Source organism: Artibeus jamaicensis, unplaced genomic scaffold (assembly GCF_021234435.1).
Source record: "Artibeus jamaicensis isolate MK-2021 breed Jamaican fruit bat unplaced genomic scaffold, CSHL_Jam_final scaffold_833, whole genome shotgun sequence".
Classification (NCBI taxonomy): Eukaryota; Metazoa; Chordata; class Mammalia; order Chiroptera; family Phyllostomidae; genus Artibeus; species Artibeus jamaicensis.
This window is the reverse complement of record NW_026522056.1, coordinates 8,714,904-8,737,107: the sequence shown is the minus strand read 5'-3', so window position 1 is coordinate 8,737,107 and position 22,204 is coordinate 8,714,904. Positions and strand designations below refer to the sequence as shown.

General features: G+C 53.8%; 1 protein-coding gene across 1 annotated transcript in view; it reads left to right on the top strand.

Moving 5' to 3' along the window:
* ADGRA2 (adhesion G protein-coupled receptor A2) overlaps positions 1-22,204 on the top strand; it is a 37,960-nt gene that overhangs the window by 5,574 nt on the left and 10,182 nt on the right. The window contains exons 2-7 of the mRNA XM_037166894.2: positions 7,302-7,373; positions 20,255-20,326; positions 20,609-20,680; positions 20,844-20,915; positions 21,211-21,374; positions 21,789-22,002. Coding sequence (XP_037022789.2) covers positions 7,302-7,373; positions 20,255-20,326; positions 20,609-20,680; positions 20,844-20,915; positions 21,211-21,374; positions 21,789-22,002 — 666 coding nt within the window. The remainder of the gene's footprint in view (positions 1-7,301; positions 7,374-20,254; positions 20,327-20,608; positions 20,681-20,843; positions 20,916-21,210; positions 21,375-21,788; positions 22,003-22,204) is intronic.

Below are 22,204 nucleotides of genomic sequence, written 5' to 3'. Positions count from 1 at the left end.
GAGAGGAGGGAAATGGGCCTGAGCTGAGAAACCAGAAGGAAAATCCGGTATCTGCGAGGAAGGGGCTGCTAGAGGGGCTGTTTATTTTCATTCCCCCAGCCCAGCCGCTCTGTTCTATTTAGAGCTCACACTGGCAGGACAAGGCTGCCTCCTCCCCTTCCTCCCTCCTGGGGGAGGGGGCATCCTTCCCAAACTCCAGAACATTCCTTTGTTTTTAGGACTGGGTGGTGGGGGTGGGGGAGCAGAGACACTGGAGTTAGCTAACCCTGGGCAGCCTCCCAGACCCATCTTCCCGGGCCCTGGGAGTGAGGAGAGGCAGATGGGGGAGCAAAGGGTGTGCAAGATGGATGGGGCCAGGTGAGGGGCACGGGAACCGATCTGTCACAGAGGAGCTGGGAATGGGGCAGAGGGAGCAGGCTGGGGAGGGAATTCCAGCCCGAACTTGAGGGGCCAGACATCTCCCAGCTGGGAAGGGAAGGTCTGAGCGCCCCCTCCCCCCAGGGCTCTTTGCCTGCGGGGGGGGGGGACTGTGTAGTGAGGCAGACACCCTGGACTTCAGGCTCTCAGGGTCTGCATATCCAGGACGGGAAAAGCCATCAAACGTAAAGAGTGCGAGTCTTCTGTACAGACAGACCCTTCTGTCACGAGAAGAAAACCCCAGGGGGAGGGGCTGGCCTGCCTGAGGTCACACAGCTCCCACCGGCCTCTTACCACACTGGCCAATCAGGGATGTGGTCCCTGGGGACAGACGGAGAAATATGCTAATCCACTTCCTCCGCAAGAATTTGGATACCAGGGAAAAGGGGCACCCATCCCCAACGACAGCCTAACGAGTACACGTGTCCTTAGGGGAAAAACTGTCACCGCCCAGAGTATTTGAAATCAGACCCACCCAGGAAAAGTGGGGCCACAGTCTCTGGAGCGTTCTCCCGGTGTCCCCTGTCCCTCTCCCCATCGGCTCCTGGGCTTTGCAATCCCTAGGCTGTCCCTGGAGAGCTGTGCTCAGGACCAGGGTAGCTCAGGAGTGAGCTCTGCCAAGACTGCAGGGAGGCTCGGGCGCGGGTGTGCTGGGGATGGAGGTCGCAGGAAACTGCCTCCTGACTCCTGACATGAAGTCTGTCTGCTGACCGCTCCCCACCTTCCCTGGAGCTCTGTCCCTCCACACACCCATCCATTCATTCAGCCAGTGCCTGTGTGCCCAGCCGCAGGCCAGGAGGGGAGAGACCGAGTCTGCCCTCGGGGCCCTACAGTCCAGTAGTGGGGACTGGATACAGACTCACAAAGCAGGGCAGGATCAGGGCCTGGCATGGAAAGATTAAGGGACAAATTATACTTATGTATGCAAGGCTGATAAAAGATCGATCCTTTCAAGTTTACTTGTATTCAAAGAAAAACTCACTTTCCTCACCCAAAAGCTTGTCCCCAGTGGCGAGACTTTAGGCCATGCATGGAGGAAGTGTGCAGGTGGATTGGGAGTAACTTCCCAGTTTCCTCGAGTCAGGTGGACCACACTCACAACCATCCCATTCTGTCTGACACACCTCCCTCTACCTCCCACGCACAGAAGCATGTAGATACCCCGTCTCACTGACATTGGAAGTACCAGCGTGTTGCACAGGGCTGAGCACACAGTGGGTGTTAGCGTAGGCTTGAAAAATGCATAAATGAATGCCTCGGTGTGAATGATCACAGCAGACTCCATTCCATGTGCCCAAGTTAGGGTGCTGGGGGCCCCCAAATCCCCATCAAAGCACACAGTCCATCTCCCGCAAACACCAGCTCACGACCAAGACAGGGTGCCTGGTAGGGCAGGTTAGAGAAAAGGAGACAAGAAAACCCCATTCACAGGAGCCATTGCAAGACTGTCCTCTTGACCTTGACCTCAGGCCCTGCCTGGACAGCCCAGTGTCAAGGCTGAGGTCAGCGGCTGTCTCAGGACATGACCCTGTAAAGTCTAGGGAAGAAAGGCCCTACCTGAGCCTCCTACTAACCAGCAATGGTTCAGGGCTGACTGGAGAGGCTTCCGGCCCAGGGCCTGGATCACAGAAAGTACAGGAGTATGGAATGTCCTCTCCAACAATCATGTCCCCTGCAATCAGGACATAAAGTGCAACCTGGAGAGGAAGGCAAGCCCCAGGAAAGTGGCCTGCAGGTGTGTCGCCCTCCTCCAGGAAACGGGACAGTTACTGCTCAGGGACATGGGATGGTATTTAGTAGTCATGTAGTTAAGCATTTATTAATTCCAATTTCATGGCGTTTATGTTTCAGAGGCAGTGATTTTTTACGTTTTGGGCATCTTTGTGAGCCCTGGAAATTGATCAAAGGCCTAAGCGCTAAACCTGCCGGAGAAGCTAGGAGCCCAGAGTCGCCTGAATGCTCAGGGCACACTGTGGGCCTGAGGCCTTTTTGGTGTCAGCAAACAGACCAACCCTCCCCCTCACTGACAGTCTCCCTGAGACACCACCAAGGTACCAGCAGGTGCTGGAGGTGGGCCTTCCAGCCCAGGAGGACTTGGGGATGGTCTGAATTTCAGGCCCAGACTCTCTAGAGAGCCGGATCCCTGGTGTGCAGACCTGTGGTCCATGCATCCCTGTGCGTTGGGGTGGGGTATCATACCTGTACGACTCTTCCTGCACATGGGAGAACCGTTTGGTTCAGGCATGTGCTGGCCCCACGCCCCACACAGCAGTGCCCACATGACCCCCACGGGGTCATCTTTGATGTCAGACTGGGGTCTGGTGAGTTCCTGTGGTTTCCCAGAGCCCACAGGGCCTCTCCGTAGACGCCAGCCACTCGCTCCCTTGGCCTCCAGCCTCATTAGTGGTAACTCCGCTTGCTTCTGTTCCCTAAAATAGGGCCCTAGCTGGGAGAGAGTTCTGAAATGCACTCAGTGTGCCCCTCTCCCTGGCCAGACTCAGATTCTGGGGTAGAACACAGGGGACTCCAGGGACTGGCTGCCTTCCTATGAAAATCTGATGTTGGAGTGGCAGTATTGGGGGTGGGGAGGGGAGGCAGGAAGAGGGAGCTGAAGATGCTGGGCTGAGCGGGCCAGAGGTCAGTGAGGCGGGTGGGGTGGGGTGGCCAGTGTGGTTGGGAAGGAAACCCACCTGGCTGGCTCCCTGAGCTGGTGCAGGGCCAGAGGCTGGTGCAGGCCGAGGAAGTGTCTGTCTGGGAGTTGGGGGGCAGGGAGGGGGTTGTTAAGATGGGGGCCAAGACTTGCACTCTGTCTGCAACGCTACAAAGAGCCTTGAGGCTAAGGCTCCCACCTTCCCTGCCTGATTACTGGGACCGACCTGCCTGTCTTCTTCTTCCTCCCATGAGACAGACTGGCGTGGTGGGAACACAGCTCAAGGCTGTGTGTGCTTTCATCTACCCCAGTAGCAGCCCTGGGACCGCCAGCTTCCTACCTGTCCATGACACAACACCAGATCCGCAAGGGGTACCTCTGGGGAAGTAAACCGACAAGCACAAGTGAGGCCATTCTCTGGAGAGTCTGAGTCTCAAGTAAAACTTCCTGAGCCCTACCTAGGTTGTTAAGGCCAGAAGACCCAATTCTGGGTATTTGGGGACTTGAGTCATACAGATGTCTGCCCAAAGTCTGTCCAAGAACTGGAAATGCGGAGAGAAGGGGGCCCATTGGAAAAGGGTGAAGTGCTGTTTGCCTGGTGTCCCTGCTTTTGTGAGTAGCTTAGAGGGTGTGGGATCCAGGTTCTCTGCGACAAGAAAAAACTCATTTCAAGATTTTCAGGGCTGGACTTTGCACCAGGCTAGCCAAGCTGGAAGCCTGGGCTTCCGCAGACCCCCACCCCATTCTGCCCTCTCCTCCCCGGCACAACAGAGGCTGCCTCAGAGAGAGTGAAGGGCTCCGGCCTGCAGGGGACCTGGGTTCTGGGTGGAGAGGGCTGGGATGCAAGAGGTGAGCTGTTCCGTGCCAGAGGCTGGTCCTCGCCTGCCTTGGGCTGGTCCCTGCTCCTTTGCATTGTTCCTACACCACACGCACATACGTGCAGATGCACGCACACCACTCAGCATCTCACATGCAATGCAGACGTTCTCCAGGGCAGGTACTGGGCGCTGAGACTAGGTGAGGGTTAGGGCCACCAGTCACAAGGGGCCCCTGAGCACCTGCAGTGGGCCTGTTCACTGAGACGTGCTGGAGGAGGAGTGCACATACCTGATTCTGAAAACTTAGTACAAAAAGGAAAAGGAAAACACCTCAATAATGTTGTGTGTTAATTACATGTTGAAGTGATAACATTTTGGATATATGTGTGAAATAAAATATTAAAATTAATTTAATTTTTAAACTTAAAAATGGCTACTTGAACATTTAAAATTACATACACAGCTTGCATTGTACTTCTGTTGTTGAGCTCTGGGTCAAAGAATTTGGAGTTTAAGGGTTAAAGGTTGAAAAGTCTGGTGAAGGTGGGGTACTTTCCCCCCAACACCACCCTAGACCTGTCTGGACAGGGTTCTCAGATTAGGATCCCAGGTTTTAATCTCAGTGATTTGGGAGTTGGAGAATTTTGAAATACTCTGTTTTCAATGCAATGATCTTTTAAAAACCCTCTTGCAGATAATTTTTTTATTAGAAGCTACTTTTATCGCATAAGATTTTCATTTTTGAAGTCAAAGTTTCCTAAACTGGAATCCTCAGACATTTTCACAGGAAATAAGATACCCTTTTTCATCCCTTTAACAGGTCCATACTCAACCCAAGTTTGAGACATTTGTTCTCAGGCCTCCTGCTTCCTGGGCGGGGCCGTGAAGATCCGCAGCCCTGTTCCTCCCTCTCCCGCACCCTCCACCTCTCCCTTGTGCCCCCAACCCCGTCACCATCCCCGTCACCATCCCCATCCTCTCTTGCCAACCCCCCCCACAAACACCTGGGGGTGGGACAAATACCTGGGGGTGGGGTGAGACTGAAAGGGATGCCTTTTTTTTTCACTTTCTTTTTTTAAAAGATTTTATTTATCTTTAGAGGGGAAGGAGAGAGGGAGAGAAACATCAATGTATGGTTGCCTTTCGTGCGTCCCCTGCTGGGAACTGGCCTGCAGGGAACCAGCCTGTAACCCAGGCATGTGCCCTGACTGGGAATCAAACCGCGATCCTCTGGTTCGCAGGCCTGTGCTGAATCCACTGAGCTACACCAGCCAGAGCTCATCTTTTTTTTTTTTAAGACTTTAATTTTTTTTAGAGGGGGGGAAGGGAGGGAGAAAGAGAGAGATAGAAATATTGATGTGTGAGACAAACATTGTTCGGTTGCCTCTCACATGCCCCCAGCCGAGGACCTGGCCTGAAACCCAGGTGTGTGCCCCAATAGGGAGTCAAACCAGCAACCTTCTGGCTCACACAGGCCAGCATGCAGTCGCTGAGCCCCGCCAGCCAGGACTCACCTTCTTCCTGATACTCCAGGACCTGATACTCCAGGACCCTCCGTGACATTCCTGAGGATCCTGGGGGGTCTTCTTGCCATCCACAACTTCTAATATAACCTGTACTAAAGGAGCGAGCTGGAGGGGAGGCAAGGCAGGCATTTTTTTTTAATTAATTTTAAAGAAAGAGAGGAAGATGGAGGAGACAGAGGGAGATACCGATTTGACGCTGTAAACAACTGAGCTACCCTGCCAGGGCTGAGGCAGGCTTTGATTTAAAAGTCATACCATCAAGAGCCAGTCACCCCCAAGAGGGCCAGCCCAGCTCCACCAGGGCCTGAATGAGACCGTTAGAGGCACTGGGAACTAACAAGACTATTTATGATTTACCACCACCACGTGCGATGTGAAATAAAACTATCCTAACCCGTAAAACAGGAGTAAAGGGGTTCGTGAAAGTTCTGATTGCTCACATAGTGACATGTGTGATGTACTTGTGGAAATACCACAATAACATTGTGTGTATGTGTGTGAAGCACTTTGGAAACCCAGCATTCTCCCCCTCAACTCTTCCACACGGTCACCCTTCAGGCCCTACTGGGAAATGCCATCATTGGAGGGGCCATGGGCAGGGACGAAAAAGGTAGGAAGGGTCCACGTGGAGAGGGGAGGAAGGAGGAAGGGTACGAGGTCTCCACCCCTTCCCACTGACCCAGAAAGCCCCTCCCACCCTTGCCTCCCTTCCTGGCCATTGTCTGTCCTCCACGAGCCCTTGAACACGTAGTGACTGGAACGCCCAGTGTCTGGGGTCCTCTTGTGCCTGTCGGTATAGTCACCCACACAGCTCCAGTGAGCTTTGGGGCAGAACTCTCGGGCAGCTCCTCTCATGCTTGTCCCGAGCCCCTGCCCTCTCCCGAACTGCCCAACTCCAAGGCTGCCCACTCGAAAGAAGTCCCCAGGCCTGTACCTCCGGCCTTCCCAGGTCCACCAGTCGGAGCAAAGGAGGAAAACCCTTCGCATCATCCCTGGGCAGGCAAGAGTTTGCGCAGAGAGGCTCATTAACGTGTTTGAATAAGCAATTAACTCCAGGGATGAGCCCTTTGGCCGGTCTGGAACTGCCTCCTCCCAGCGGGGAGTCTGGCAGAGAAAGGCCGAGTGGGTGGGCCGAGTGGGTTCCGACAGCTGGCTCCAGGCCTCTTTCCTCCTCCCCTAAATACAAACTAATAAATAAACAGCTCCCAGTGGGCAGAAGGGCTGAGGCCTGGGGGAAGCCCAGGGCCCTATCAGTTTTCTCTTAAAGGCAGCAGACAGGTTCAGGGAGGCGAAGGCACTCAGGTCCCCTGAGTTGGCACCCTTTCAGGGCTGGGAATGTCCCCTTCCAGTGAGGTCTTCGGCTCATGGAGAAAGTGTCCGAGACCCCAAGGAGAGGCAGCTCCTCCCATCTGCCTCCACACCTGCTGGGCTTACTGTTCCACCTGCCAGAGCCCTGACCCAGTCCTCCCCACCACTGTCCTCCTCAGAATTCTGGGCTGAGGACTTGAGCCAGACAGAGAGGTGGAGGGCTGGAAGGAGGCGCTGTGGGCTAGACCCTGAGGTTCCAGGGTGTAAAGGAGCATTGCAACCTTACACCTACGCGGCTCACCTGCACTCAGAGCCCTAAGTCAGACCCAGGCGTAGGGGCACCCAGGGCAGGTGAAGTGTCTGATTTGCGGCTCAGTGGCTTGAGCAGTCCACCTGAACCATTTGTGGGCCCCTCCCTACAGTCTCCTGGAGCTGATGGTGGGCCTGCCGCCTTGCACACCTTCAGGCAGTGCCATTCCTACAGAATGCAGCACAGCTACAATGATGAGGCTGGCTCCCCACTCCATCGACACCTTCCAGCTTGTAACTGCACATTCTCCTGTGTTCTCCCTCTGCCTTCAGGCTCCTGAGCAACAACAAGATCACTGGGCTCCGGAACGGATCCTTCTTGGGACTGTCCCTGCTGGAGAAGTTGTAAGTGCTGGGCAAGGTGGGGTGGAGGTCATGGGCAAGAGCTCAGTCCAGGGGGGATGAGGAACACTAGTTGCTAAGGGACCCCACAAACCACAACCTGCTGGCCAAGAGTCAGATCCACTGGGACCCTACCCAGAACTTGGCCATTGGGTGAGAGGTGGAGAGGGGTTCTTCTGAGAGACCAGCTCCTTCACCAGTGACAGCACAGAGAAGTAGAGAATGTCCTCAGTATATCCAGGATACTGGCATAGGCAAGGGTGGAACTAAGGAAAGTTCATTAACGCTCTTTAATGAGCAATTAGCTATGAGGGCTGAGCCCCTTAGTTGGCCAGAAGCCTCTGCCTCCTCCCAGCTGGCAGCCCAACAGAAAGAAAGGGCTGAGAGAGGATTTAGTGTGGCTGAGACCTCCTTCCTCCTTCCCTAAAAGCAAATCAACAAACAGAGCCCCCAGGGGCCACAGCCCTGGGCTGAGGGTGGGGATACTGATCACATGGAAACCCACCCCCACCTCCCAGTACAGAACTGCCGATTTTGACCCACCCTGCGGACCCGGGCGGGCTGGCGGTGGACTCAGGTGGACACTGCTAGCCCAAAAGAACTCACTTAACCTGCCAAATGGCAGGGGTTGAACCAGCCCTCTCTCAGTTCCGTGTTGAGTTGGCTCCAGGATCCACAGGCTGTGTGAGGGCTTTGGGTCCTGTCTCCTCTGTAGAAGACGTGGGCTTCCTGCTCTTCCTGCAGACCAGGCCCTTCAATCTCCCTCCTCCAGCGCCCCTTTCCCATCTCTGCTCCCAACCTGCTGTGCGCTCCCAAGTCCTCCACCCGGGTCTCTGCCCCCTCTAGTACCATTTTGCCTAAAATGCTTGGGTCAGTGTCATGGAGGATGCAAAGAATAAAGCGGAAGCCTGCTCTCAAAGAGCCAAAGAGATTACCATCTATTGGAGACCAGACAATGCCATATACGTTAGAAGTAGGTAGGATGGGCTCCACGTGAAGTCCAAAGGGAGGATCAGTGAAGGCTGGAAACTTCAAGGGGAGGAGAGAGGCAGTATGTACGTGACAAGGAGTTTAGATCTTGAACCATGACAACCTTACAAGGTTGTCTCCATGACACCCACTTCCCAGGGGAGAGGGACGCCTGTCCTCCAGACTCCCCAGCCCATCCCACACGGTGGGGGAAGCCCGACGGCATGCTTGGTTAGTGGGGTTGGGAAGGCAGAGTGTGTTTTCTGATCTGGGCACACTGGGGGTCTGAGGGGGGCCTTGGGATATTGGCTCTGGTGTGTGCGGAGCTCTGTGACCAGGTCCCTCTGATGATCTGCTCTGCAGCTCGCAGACAGGGGGACCCAATCAAGGAGGAAGAGCAGCCACCAAGCTGCTATTTAAACGTCTCCTTGGGAACCAGCTCACGGGGCAGGTTTTGCCCTCCCAGAGCAGTTAGCGTTCAGGGAGCACCAGTTCCTGTGCTCGGCCCAGGCCCAGGCCCAGGCCCGGCCTTAGAGGGCTGAGTGGCAGGAAACCAGACTCTCCTTCTAGGATCTTTTGGAGGAAGACAAACCGCAGCTGCCTCGCCAGCTCTTTGCTTTGCCCCACAAGGGCCAGTCACCGCCCAGAGATGTTCCCCTTCTTCTTCCCACAAGCAGGCACCACTCTGCGCCACTTTGAGCCCCTCACGGCCTCACTGACATCTTCCCACCTCCACCCTCCTGCTCCAGGCGTCAGAGCTACCTGGCTCTGCCCGCTTCTCATCCTTCAGTCTCATGAGGGTAGATCTTCTGACGAAGACAAAAGAGATGGCCCTTTTCTTCCCATCCATGCCAGCACACTGAATCCGACCCTCTCCCCAGCACTACGACTCTACACAGCAGATGCATGCAAAGCTTGGGAGGCGGTCAGAAAAGCGGGAGAACGGTCAGAGAACAATGACTAAACCCTGAGTCGCGTGAGGCGGAAGGGGTGCTGGGCATGAGAAAGAGCACTGGAGTGGGATTTAAGGTCCTGAGTTTGAGCCCCTGCTCTGTGCGAGGGAGCGTTCTAGCCATCCGTTTTAGAGAAAGTTTTTGAGCCCCCTTTATTTATTATAGTTTATTTTCACTTAACGTATCATGAGTCTCCTTTATTTATGTGCCCAGCCTGTTCTAGGCATCGGGAGTGAACATAGTAGACAAGTGCCCTTGCCCGTGAAACTTCCCCTCTCCTGACGGGACCCAGAAAATAGCAAATGAATGTATCCTATGTCAGGAGCTAATAAGTGCTACAGAGAAAGGCCAAGCAGGGTAAGGGGGTAGAAAGCAATGAGGGGGTTGCTATTTTATTTAGTGAAGTCAAGGAAGGTCTCACTGACAAGGTGACAGCCCGAGACCTCAAGGGACGAACTCACTGGGAGGAATCTGGAGGGTAGAGCGAGCAGCCATGGTGAGGCCCTGGGGTGCAGTGTGCCTGGTGAGTCTGCGGAGCAGGGGGCCACATGACCCGGAAGCGGTCCACCATGGGGTCAGACAGATGCAGGGGTAGATGCCAGGCTGGGGCCTGTCTCCTCCTCTGTAAAGAGGGAAGTGGGGACAGAGTGATTTGTACCGTGCACTGTGGATTTAAGTCTGCTGTCCTGTGCGTGTGTTATCCACAGGTACTGCATGTGAAACAAAAGCTCAAAGGTCACAGTGATGTGGCCGGTCATTGCAGAGGGGGCCACTGTGCTTAGCGGGTGCTCGCGCCTCCCAGGGACAGAAAGGCAGTGCAGGGGCTGGAGGACCCAGGGTCTCCAGCCTGGCTGATCACTGCTGTGTCAGTCAGTGCTCTCCAGAGACATAGAATCAGTCAGGGGTGTGTGTGCGTGTGTGTATGCGTGTGTGTGTGTGTCTACATCACATATGAATTATTTTCTTCCTTTTTTAAAAGATTTTATTTATTTATTTATTTATTTATAATTTTTAGAGGGAGCGGATGGGAGGAAGAGAGGGAGAGAAACATCAATGTGTGGTTGCCTCTCACATGGCCCCTCACTGGCCTTCACTGGGGACCGGGCCCACAACCCAGGCATGTGCCCTGACTGAGAATTGAACTGACAGCCATTTGGTTTGCAGCCCACGCTCAATCCACTGAGCTACACCAGCCAGGGCTTATTCCTTTGTAAAGAAATGCATTTTAAGGCAATGGCTCCCATGACGTGGGAGCTGGCAAATTCAAAATCTGTCGGGCAGACCCACAGGCTAATAAGTCAGGCAGCAGTCGACGGTGTGGTGTTGAGACAGAATTTCTTCTATGGGAAACCTTGCTTTTTGCTATGAAGGCCTTTGGCTGATTGGATGAGACCCGCCCATATTATCAAAGGTAATCTTTACTTAAAGTCAACTGGTCGTAGATGTTAACCACATTCACAAAATGCAGGCACAACACTAAATCAGTGTTTGACTAAGTTGCCTGGTACCACAGCCCGGGCTGGGGGACACTTCAAACTAATCACTACACTATCCCACTATCCCAGAGGTGGGGGGGATCCTGGGCCCCGGCTCCTAGAGATGCTGATTCATCAGGTTGGAAGGGGCCTGGGAATTGTTTACAAGGTATGCAGGCGATTCTCAGGCCCATCCGGGGTTGGGAACCAGTGGACCAGATGACCCCTAGACTGTGGGCCTATTCATGACAAAGGAGACGCCACGGCCTGGGCGTGCAGTTGGTGCCAGGAAACACTGATCTCTCTGTGCTGTCGGGCTGAGACATCCAGGCTTGGGCAGCAGAGCTGTGGCAGCTTAACGTCCCACAGTCCACAGCAGCAAGTCCCATGGGAGGGTTGGGCCCTAGTCTGATAACTGAAGGGGCAGGTCTGGCCTGCTCTGGAAAATGCTGGCATTGCCTCCCTGTGCTGTGCACCCCTCTGGCCTCTGAGAAGGGGTCCAGGGTAAACATGTGGGGCTGCGTGGGGGGGGGGGCTCACATGTGGGGGGGACAGAAAGGTCGAGGAGCTGGCATGTGCCTGAGTTGGTCCCATGAGAGTACCATGTGTGCTCCAGGGAGGTTGGGGGTGAGGGTGGGGATGCAGGGGACACACCTTTATCGGCCAGGTGGGATGGACAAGAAAACCTGAAATAGCGTCCAGCAGAAGCAGTTGGTGGCCAGCCCGAGTGTGCAGAAGGGCCCAGACGTGGGTGAGGGCCTCTGCTCTGCATCCCACCACCCCTACGCAGGACAAGTCTGTTGCCCGGAGGAAAGCCTTCTGGGGTGGGCATGGGCAGGCTATGCAGGGACACAGAGCTTTCCTCTGCTTTAAAAAGAGGCCTGGGATTGAATCCTGCCTCTACCATTTACCTTTTGGGTGCCTGCCCAAGGGTCAGGTTTCTCACCTGGAAAACGGGGCAAGGTATGACCCCTGGGCAGGTTGCCAAGGGAATGGATGGGTTTGTGTAAGAAGAGGGCCCCAGACAGCATGCACTTTCAATCAGTAAATGGCCGTTTCTTTCTCCTCGGAAGAGTTCCAAGTTGCAAGATGTTCAACGGCCCCTCATTGCGTAGGCTTTGTCCAGAGTCCCCCAGCCTGGAGTAGGCAGGCACGTAGATGAAATGGATGTGCTGAGAGTAGCCAAGACAGGCTTATTTCTCCGGGGCTTCGCATCTCTGCCCCATTCCCCCACCCACGCGCATTCAGCAAGGAGCAGGCCACCAGAAGACTTCCCAGGGTTCCAAGGGTGCCCCGGGCACAGTGAGAAGCCCCTGCCCGGGACCAAGTGGGCCACAGGGCAGACAGTCCCTGGAAGAGGCCTCGGGAGCAAGGCTGGCCTGGGAGGGAGCGAGTGGATGTGTGTGGACACCGCCCCCAGAGGCTGTGCGCCTGGAGGAAAGGGCCCCGGGCGGGGAGCCTGCTTAGCCCAGGATGATTTGTCATTGCCTAATGAGATTAATAAGCCTGGGGTGGGGCAGGGGGGCTGGTATGCAGGGGGATGGGACACTCATTAGAAGCAGATGGTCATGGGAATGATGGCAAGTGGGGGCCTGGCGGGAGGAGTGCCGCTCACCAGCCAGGTGGTTTCTATTAATCTGTAGGCGGGGCCAAGGGGCCTTAGTCCCTCCTCCCCTTTCCATCCCCCTTGACAGTGGGGAGGAATGGCTGCCCTAGGCTCGGGCAAAGCTGGAGGCGGGGAAGGGAGGCTGATGGGTTTTAGGACAGCCCTCCTGCTTGCTGTTGTAGCTCCAATGCCTGGCACAGGGTATGTGCTCAATAAATACCTGTTGGATGATATCAGAGATGAGAGGGCCCAGGGCTTGAGGGTGAGATGGCGCCTAGGACCATCCTGGATCTCCTCTCAGCCACCAGGAGCTCTCCCTGTCCTCCCCGCAGACCATCTCTGTACCTGCGGGGGTGTTTTGGCCCCCTTCTCAGCCAGCCCTTGCTTTCTAATGAACCCTGGAAGTCCTGGAAGAACCAGGGAAAGCCGCTCTGCGGCCTCTGAACCAATAATTTAGTTTTGAAACCCACAAGCAGGGAGGTCTGCAGGGGCCAGACGGAGCCGACTTGGTGCCGCCCCACCCTGTCCAAACGTGGTATACACACACAAACACACACATGCACACTGTTCTACACACTCACACACTCTTCTGACAGCTTTAATGAGCTATAATTTGCATACCATAAAGTTTGCCCATTTAAAGTGTACAATCCGATGGTTTTGGTATATTTACACGGTTGTGCAATCATCATCATAATCTAATTTTAGAACATTTTCATCGTCCTCAAACCTTGAATCATTAGCAGTCACTCCCCATCCCTCCGCCCCCTATTTCCCAGCCCCAAGCAACCACTGATCTACTTTCTGTCTCCATAGTTTTCTCTGTGGATTCGGACATTTCGTGTAAATGGGGTTATGTGGTCTTTTGTAACTGGACTCTTTTACGTGGCATAATGTTTTCAAGGTTCATTCATATAATAGCGTGTATCAGTATTTCATCCCTTTTTATGGCTGAGAAATATTCCCTGTATGATTATAGCACATTTTGTCTATTCATTTATCAGCTGATGGATATTTAGGGGTTTTCCACTTTGGGGCTTCTTGTGAATAATGCTACTATGAACACTCCTGTACAGATCTTCGTTGGATGTATGCTCACCTACCAGGGACATCTACCTAGGAGTGGAAAGGCTGGGTCATGTGTTTACTCTAACTGCCACACTGTTTTTCAGAGTGGCTGCACCGTTTACACTCCTATCAATAACGTACAAGGTCTCCGATCTCTCCACATCTCCATCACCACTTGCTGTTGTCTGTCTTTTTTATTGGATATGAAGTGCTTGTAACCAAAATCTCTGGTCTGGCTGCCTGTTGCAATGAAAGCCAGACTTGTGAGTCTTGTTCTGCTGCAAAATGATAGAGGTTTATTCAGGTGCCGTGACCTGGGAGAATGATGGACTTCCGTCTCAAGGACCATCTCTCCTTCCTGCTCAAGCTCTAGCTCTTACAGGAATAGGGAGGGGGGAGCTTTTTTCTATCCAGCTACTTTGCTAGCTTTCAGCACAGAGGCCCTTTCCACTCATCTTTCCAGGTTTTGGCTCTTTCGGGCCTGTCCATTTACCTTTCTAGCTTTTGGCACCACTCAGTGTAAGTATCCCTACCTCCCCCTGTGCTACCTCCGCCATGGGGAAGACTCCTCAGTGCTCTGAGCAACCATCTACGTGTAATAGTTACCCCCTTCAAAACTCAGGACCCTTGTAATCTTACAAGGGTAAATGGATGGAGGTCTCATCTTTTATAGTTTCTTCCTGCTGTCAAGGGATGTAGTCTAACCTATCCCCAGGTCCAGAGGTTCTTGCTGTCTACTAAAGGAAGAGGGGGTGTCAAGAATGGAGGGAAGCCTTTATGTGAGGGGGAAAGAATTGCTGTCTTCAGAAGGCAACATATGCGGTGCCTAGAGGGTGGCACTGCTGAACAAGAGAAGCTGGTAGGCTGCTTTATATTTTAAGAGGCGGTGTTGCAGGTGGCTTTTTAAAGTGAGACCCAGGGTTCTATCAACCCAAACAGCTCAGTAGACCTACTCATAGATCTCAGGTGGGAAGAATTCACCTCTGGGCCCTTCTGGGCGAGTCAGAAGCACCTGGAGCTGCAGGGCATGTTCCAGCAGGACTCCTCAGCACAGTTGCTGCCTCTCAGGGGAAAAGGTTATTTGTGCATGCAATTTACAAAGTAAATCTTGGCCCGGCAATGGAACGGGGCAGTCTGGCATATTGGAAAATTATACATACGTTTTCGATTACCAAGCTGGCATTCTAGAGGCTGAGGGAATGCCTGTTTTTGTAATTCTCTGGTGACTATAGTCGCCAACACCATAGCTGAACTTTCTTGGTTAGTTTTGTATTTAGCACTGAGTATGTAGCCGCTGTATCTATGAGGAAATCAATTAGCTTGTTCCCCACTGTCATTGGTACCCCAAGCTTCTGTGGGGAAATAGTACTGGTTGGGAGTTGTCTAGGGGAGCCCCTGGGTCTCCTCATTTGTCATCAGGTTTGCCATTCCTTTCTAGCATTTCTCAGTGAGGGTTTCTAGAGTTTTTTTAAACTTTTAGGCAGTTCTTTCTCTAATGGCCTTCTTCTTTGCAACAGGCACATTGATTGGCACCTAGTGAGTCTTTCGCTTTTCTTTTGGGTCCCGCCTCTCCTTCTGCTATTTCCACACTGTTTCTAATAAAATGTGGCTTCCTTTAATTTCCTTATCTCCCAGGCATAATAAACTTTAAAGGTTATTTCCACCAACTGGGAGGGAATCATTCCCAATGCCCTGTCTAAACACTGGAGCTTCCTATTGATATCCAAGGCACTTTGCCCAATAAAAGTCATATTTACCCTCTAGACATTTTCTGGTGTCTGTGGGTCAGCATCAGCAAGCAGTGCTTGCTTGCTTTTTAAGATTTTATTTATTCATTTTTAGAGAAGGAGGAAAGAAAGGAAAAAGAGAGGGAGAGAAATGTCGATGTGAGAAACGTCAATTGGCTACTTCCTGTTCATGATCAGACTAGGGACCAAACCCACAACTCAGGCATGGGCCTTGAGTAAGAACCGAACGGGTGACCTTTTACTTTGCAGGACAATGCCCAACCAACGGAGCCACACCATCCAGGGCAGCAACAGTGTGCTTTCGATCGGCCTGACAGATCCTTTATAAAAATTCAGAAGGATCTTTGTTTGATTTTTGATGAATGGCCTATAACATATTCAGGCTCTTTTACTTAGGCACCTCTTCCTTAAGCCCTTCCAATATGCACCTTTTGTAATGTTCAAGGAAGGCTAGGTCCCCACTATTCAGGTCCCGGTTGGGATCTGTCAAGGGAATTGTTCTGGCTGGGTTGGGGGTCCCATTGGGATTTTCTTGATGGAGGTAATAAGCCTCTCATTAGCCTTATTTGTAACTAGCCACCTTTCATCTGCTGTTAGCAAGATGTTAAGGACAGCCTGTACATCTGCCCCACTTGAATGGTGTGTGGCAAAAACAGAGGTAATAAGATCTGCCATTTTCTGAGGATCTACATGAGGGGTTGGAATTCTTCCATTTCAGTAAATCTGAAGTGGAAAATGGAGTATTGACCCAGTAGTAGCCAGAGGGCTGGGCTTCCTGATTCACTCCACTTATAAGGTGTTACCTTAAAGGGAGGTGTCCTGCTCTGGATACGGTTGCTCCCTGGCCAAGTTGTGTGCCCTGTTGGATCTTCAATGGGGAGACTGTTCTTTTATCATATAGAGGTGTTGCTGTTACCCCTCTGGGCCCTATTTCAGGGGTATCTAGCAGCAAGAGTGGTGGTGGGAGAAATCTTTCTGCTGCTAATCCTCTGTCCCCTGGGTTCAGGGCATTAAAGAGACTCACTCATCTTTCCATTTTCCTCCTTTTCTTCCTGTATCTCACTATCAGGTAGGCGCTTTGAAGCAGTTCCCTTCTATGCGTGATTAGTTTGTTCCCTTTGCTGAATCCTTAATGTGTAAAGACATAAATGTATGGACATAAGGGATTCTGTCCCAGTTCCCTGACTGTCAGCACAACAATTCCAACTGTATGATGGTGTAGTAATTTACGGAACCATTTATGGGCCATTTTTTCCACATGGTATAAAGTATACATATGCCAAGCAGTGCTACAATAAAAAACCAATTCCTTCTTTGTCATTGGATCATAACTGTACATGGATAAATCTGTTAAAGTTTGGCCCGGTGGGTTCCCTTCAGGAGTCGAAAAAGAACACGAATGGCAGGAAAGTACAAACCCGAAACCATAACCATAGAAAGACCCAGACAAAGCGGGAACATATGAACCAAACTTGGATCCATAATTCCATGTGTCCAAATGAGCACTCACAAGCAAGCCCTAGCATCTTATTTCCTGCCAACCAATACCGCAAGTGGTCCTGACCAGACCCAAATGGCATGAAGCCCAGGTGGCACGAAGCCCAAGCGGCAGGGGTAGAGGACCTCCAGTGTGCATGCTGGGTCAACTTACCCAGTCTTAAATTCCCTCTGCTCCCCCCAAACTCGTTTCCTTTCACCAGCCGAGTGTTTCAGACGGCTGATGCCTTGAGGAGTGCAGGGAAATTCCCTGAGAAAAGCTCTCCGCAGCTGCCGAGAAGTCCTCACGGTGCGCTCCTGGCGTCAGCCTGCCACAGGCAGCCGGGACCCCAGCCTGGGCCCTGTTGGCCTTCCTGAGGTCCACACTGTCCCATCTGGGTCACCCAAAACTGTCATTGAAAATGCAGGTTTGGCTGCCTACCACAATGAAAGCCGAACTCTTGAGAGAGGTGCTGGTAAAAGGAAGGAGATTTATTCAGGTGCTGTTACCTAGGAGGATGGTGGACTCCCATCTCAAAGCCTATATCAAGCCCTTCCTGCTCAAGCCCATGGTTCTTATAGGGATTAGGGAGGGAAGGGGTGGGCTCTTATTTTTCTATTCAATTATCTTGCTAGCTTTGGGCACACGGGGCCCTATCCATTCACCTTTCTAGCTTTCGGCGTACTCAGGTCCTCTCCCCTCATCTTTCTAGCTTTTGGGGTGCTTGGGCCCTGTCCATTCATCTTTCTTTTGATGGGCTCAGTGTAAGAACCTCCCCTGTGCCATTTGGCCAATGGGGAGACTCCTCAGCACTCTGAATGACTGTCTATGATAACAGAACCTCACTGTGGTTTTGATTTGCATTTCTATAATGACTAATTGTGCTAAGCATCTTTTCATGCATTAATTGGTCATTTTTATTTTATATCCTCTGAAGAAATGTCTATGTAAATCCTTTGCCTATTTTTTCAGCTGGGTTATTTATCTTTCTATAACTGACCTGTAAGAGTTCTTTATAAATTCTGGATAAAAGTCCCTTCTCAGGCATATGATTATGGAAGTTGTTTTCTCATTCCATGGGTCATCTTTCTTAATGGTGTCCTTTAAAAATCAAAAGGTTTAACTTTTTTATTAAGTCCAACTTACCAGTCTGCTGTTTTGTTACTTGTGTTCACACACGCACTCTTACACACTCAGCTTCCTGAGCTGTTTTCTCAAGAAGGGAATAGGGTATGATCTGCTCCCAGAAGTCTCCCCTGCCCCAACTTTTGTCTGGGGGGTTCCCTCTCCGTGTCAGCGCAGACACAGGGAGAAGGGTGTGCTGAGTCGGGGGCCTAGTCTGAGCCGGGCGAGGGGCACGGCGGGGGGAGGCTCCTTCCACGTGCCCACCTCCTCCATGTTCCACGGTCCCAGCTCTGGGGAGGCGGAGAGGGGAGGGAGAGCCCACATCACAGGAGCATCTGTGCCTCCTCATGACCTCACCCAAGAAATGAAGGGATCTGATTATATAGGGGAACAGGGGTTCAAACTCGGGTTCCTGTACAAGCCCCTGAAATCACATGCACAATGTTGGGTGTATGCACTGGTGGGGCGGGTAGGGCAGCAGGAGTCCATAGCATAGCCATCATCAAATTTTCAAAAGGATGTGTGCTAAGCAAGAAAAGGGCAGAGAACCACCAACCTATAAGGGCCTCATAGTTTCTATAAAAAGTTCTATCATAGCATACCCTCTGGCTGCTAAGGAGGGCACCGCCCCAGAGCTGTTCAGGGACCAGAGACCAGGACTCAGCTGCTGTGTGTGGGCCCAGCCCCACTGGCCTGTCAGAGCTCAGCCCGGTGAGAAGCAGCCCCTGCCCTTCAGGAAAGCACCCAGGACTGGCTGGTCCAGGGGAGCAGGCCAAATCCCAGGGGCAACTGAGGTGTGGCCTTGGTCACCCAGGAAGCCACTCTGCGGGTATGAGGCAATGGGGAAGGAGTGCCAACACTTGGTGGAAGCTCCCCTTTCACTAGTCCCTGGAATGGCTAGGCTGCAGGAGATACAGGGCAGGAAGGCGCTGGGGCGAGCAAGCAGGCCGCCTTGCTCCCATCTGCATAGCATCAGTGGGGCAGGCGGGGTGGGGGTTCTCGAGGAGGACCAGGGAGGAAATGAGAATAAACACAAGTGAACTAGAGGGAAGGGGCGGGGGGCTGCAGCCTTGGCCCCTTGGCAGCCCATGAAGGGAAGTGACACAATGAGGAATGTGTTTTCCTCTGCCTGTCCCCCCGCATGGGGGTGGGATACAGAGTCCTGAGAATGGCCAGACCCCAACAGGGGCCAGGGGGCACATGCTGGAACAGCACTGCACAGGGGAGGGGGGCTGTGAAGGGGGTGTCTGGGCAGCAAAAAGGGGGTGGCAGGCAGGAAGGGCAGCCCTGACCAGGCGGGGCACTGATCCAGTCCTCTGCAGTCTCCACTCTCCGGGAGCGTGCTGGGTTCTGCACGCTTACACATTCCTGGCCTGCACCCAGCACTGGGGCACCGCCCAGCACGCCTGGGTATGGAAGCCACCCCTCTAGGAGGCTGGCCCCTTCTGGTGGCTTTCCCTTCTTTCCCAAAGAGACTCAGGGTTATGGAGGCCGGCAGAGTCCTCAGTATAAGGAGCTGAGGTATGAGGACCCCGGGCCATGCGCAGGGCTGAACAGGGTGTTTCCTTCCTCTCTCTCTCTCTCTCTCTCTCTCTCTCTCTCTCTCTGTTTACGTCCCCAACTGGGACGGTCAGTGGGAAAACAGGCCCCCTGGTGGGACAGCACCTCCCCATCCTGGACACCCATTTCCTCTCCTTTCAGCAGGGAGCTGGCTCCCTTAACCCCCTCCTGCCCACAATCCAGAGGTTCCCCTGAGGCTTTGGCAGGGAGAGCCAAGAGCCCCCTTCTCAGTCTGGGCTGGGTAACAGGGCACGTCACCATCTTCTGTCCTGTCTACGACCTGATGGACCTCAGCCCTGAGTACACTTTCCTTGCTACCTTCTCACAGCGCTGTGGGCTCCTAGGGGCCCTGGGGGGGTGACAGACACAGGACTGTGAGCAAACCTCTGTCCTGAGGGGCCGGCCTTCAGGTGACTTACAGCCCTGCCCTGGAGTCCGGACCCCAAGACCAGGTCAGCAGCCCGCTGCCTGCCCTGGTTCCTCACTTGCCAAATGGAGAGATTCACAGCAGAGCCATAAAAATACCTCTCAGCAGCCAGGCTGAAGAAGACTTTACCTTTGTAGAGCAACTTACAAAAGACTAACACCCAGTTTGAAATGATTCTCACACCTGCCCTGTGAGACACTCGGGGCAGCTCAGAGGTGGAACCAAGGCCTCCTGACTGCGAGTCCAGTGCTCACCTGAGGCCTTTTCTTCCCTTCTGGCAGCATCCAGTGCCCCCTGGGTCAGGCAGGGAGGTCCTTCACCCAACTCCCCAGCCCGTGCTAAAGGGAGCTGGGATTTCTAAAGAGAGAAGGAAACTGAGTCCCAACACTTGTGGTGAGAGTGAGGCCAGCAGGCCCCGGGGGGCATGCAGCCCCCAGCTCGGGAGAGGTGCGAGGCCTCCCCACTTTCCTCCACAGGGACCTGAGGAGCAACGTCATCAGCACGGTGCAGCCCGGGGCCTTCCTGGGCCTGGGGGAGCTGAAGCGCTTGTGAGTGGCATGTCCTGCCCCCCAAACCTCCCGGCCCTCCCCTTGTCCCAGGAGAAGGTCCCATGGATTCCATGAGCGGCCACCCCTCCTACTCACCCCCACCCAGAGGTGCCCCCGCCCCACGCAGCATATTAGCTGGGAGCAGGAATGTCACACCCAACCCATCTCCTTCTTCGTTCCGCTTCCCACACAAGCCCCAGCCACACTTGTGGGTCCCTCACAAGCCGATCCGTGTGCTACCGTGTGGCCGACTCACTGTGGTTTCTGTGTGTGCCTTTCCAGAGATCTCTCCAACAACCGGATTGGCTGTCTCACCGCCGAGACCTTCCGAGGCCTCCCCAAGCTTCTCCGCCTGTGAGTGAAGGGAGGGGGAGAGGGAAGGCTCACCCCAAAGGAGGGTTTGGGAGGAGAAAGGCAGCCCCAAACCCTTCCAGGTCTCTGCATGGAGACCTACCCCCTACCCCCTCTGGTGCCAGGAGACCCTAAGATTCGTCTTACTGTTGCCTGCCCCCTGCAGAAACATATCTGGAAACATCTTCTCCAGTCTGCAACCTGGGGTCTTTGATGAGCTGCCAGCCCTTAAGCTTGTGTGAGTATCTCTCCCCGGCCCAAGAACTAAGACCCCCACCTTGTTCCTCTGCCCAGGAGGGAGACACCTACACATTGTGACCGGTGGCCAGCCTCATGAGTAGGCAGGACATCCAGTGGCCAAAACTCCACCATATATATACATATATATATATATATGCCTTCCCTGGTTAGGCCGCTGCACACAAACCCAAGCTTGCCCTCTCCAGCCTCAGTGCCTTCCTGGGGCTCCACCCCACACCGTGAGCCCACACTCCTCTGCTCCACTCCATGGCCCTTCTACCTGCCCTCTGCAGGGACTTCGGCACCGAGTTCCTGACTTGCGACTGCCACCTGCGCTGGCTGCCGTCCTGGGCCCGGAATCACTCACTGCAGCTGTCTGAGCGCACGCTCTGTGCCTACCCCAGTGCCCTACACGCTCAGGCCCTGGGCGGCCTCCAGGAGGCCCAGCTGCGCTGCGGTGAGCAAATCCTCTCCCTGCATACCCTGCCAGGGATCTTCCCTGTCCCTTGGGCCCCAGACACCCTTGTGAGGGGCCTGGCTGGCTCAGGGCTCCCTCTGCCTCAGGTGCTCCTGGGTGGTAGGCAGCTCTCTGAGTATCCTTTCCCTCAGATCTCACTGGGGGTCATCTTCTACCACCTTCTAAACTTTCCTGGGGCCGCTGCTTTATGTTTTCATCTCGGTTAACGAGTATGCGGTGGAAAGCAGCACCTTTACTTATTTGTGTAAAATCTTCCTGCTCCTATCGCTGGCGCGTTCTCCTGCCCCCTTTTCCTTCCTGAGGCCCCAGACAGCAAGGCTGGGCCCTGGCCTCCTGGGCTCTTTCACACCGGCGCAGGCGCACTCAGGCTGCGCCGCGTGTCTCCTCCCGCAGAGGGGGCCCTGGAGCTACACACGCACCACCTCATCCCATCCCTACGCCAAGTGGTGTTCCAGGGTGACCGCCTGCCCTTCCAGTGCTCCGCCAGCTACCTGGGCAACGACACCCGCATCCGCTGGTACCACAACCGGGCCCCGGTGGAGGGCGATGAGCAGGCGGGCATCCTGCTGGCTGAGAGCCTCATCCACGACTGCACCTTCATCACCAGGTACAGGCCCCACTGCCCCTTCTCAGCCAGGGCAGAGGGGAGCCACAGCACCCACTTCCCAGCCCCCAAAGGGGCTGTGCCCATTCACAGTCCCGGGAGTATGCCATCTGTGGGAGGGTGTGCACACGCGCGTGTCTATAAAAATCCAGGACTAAATCAGTGGCCTAGCTAAGGGACAGAAATTTATGCCTGATAGAAAAAA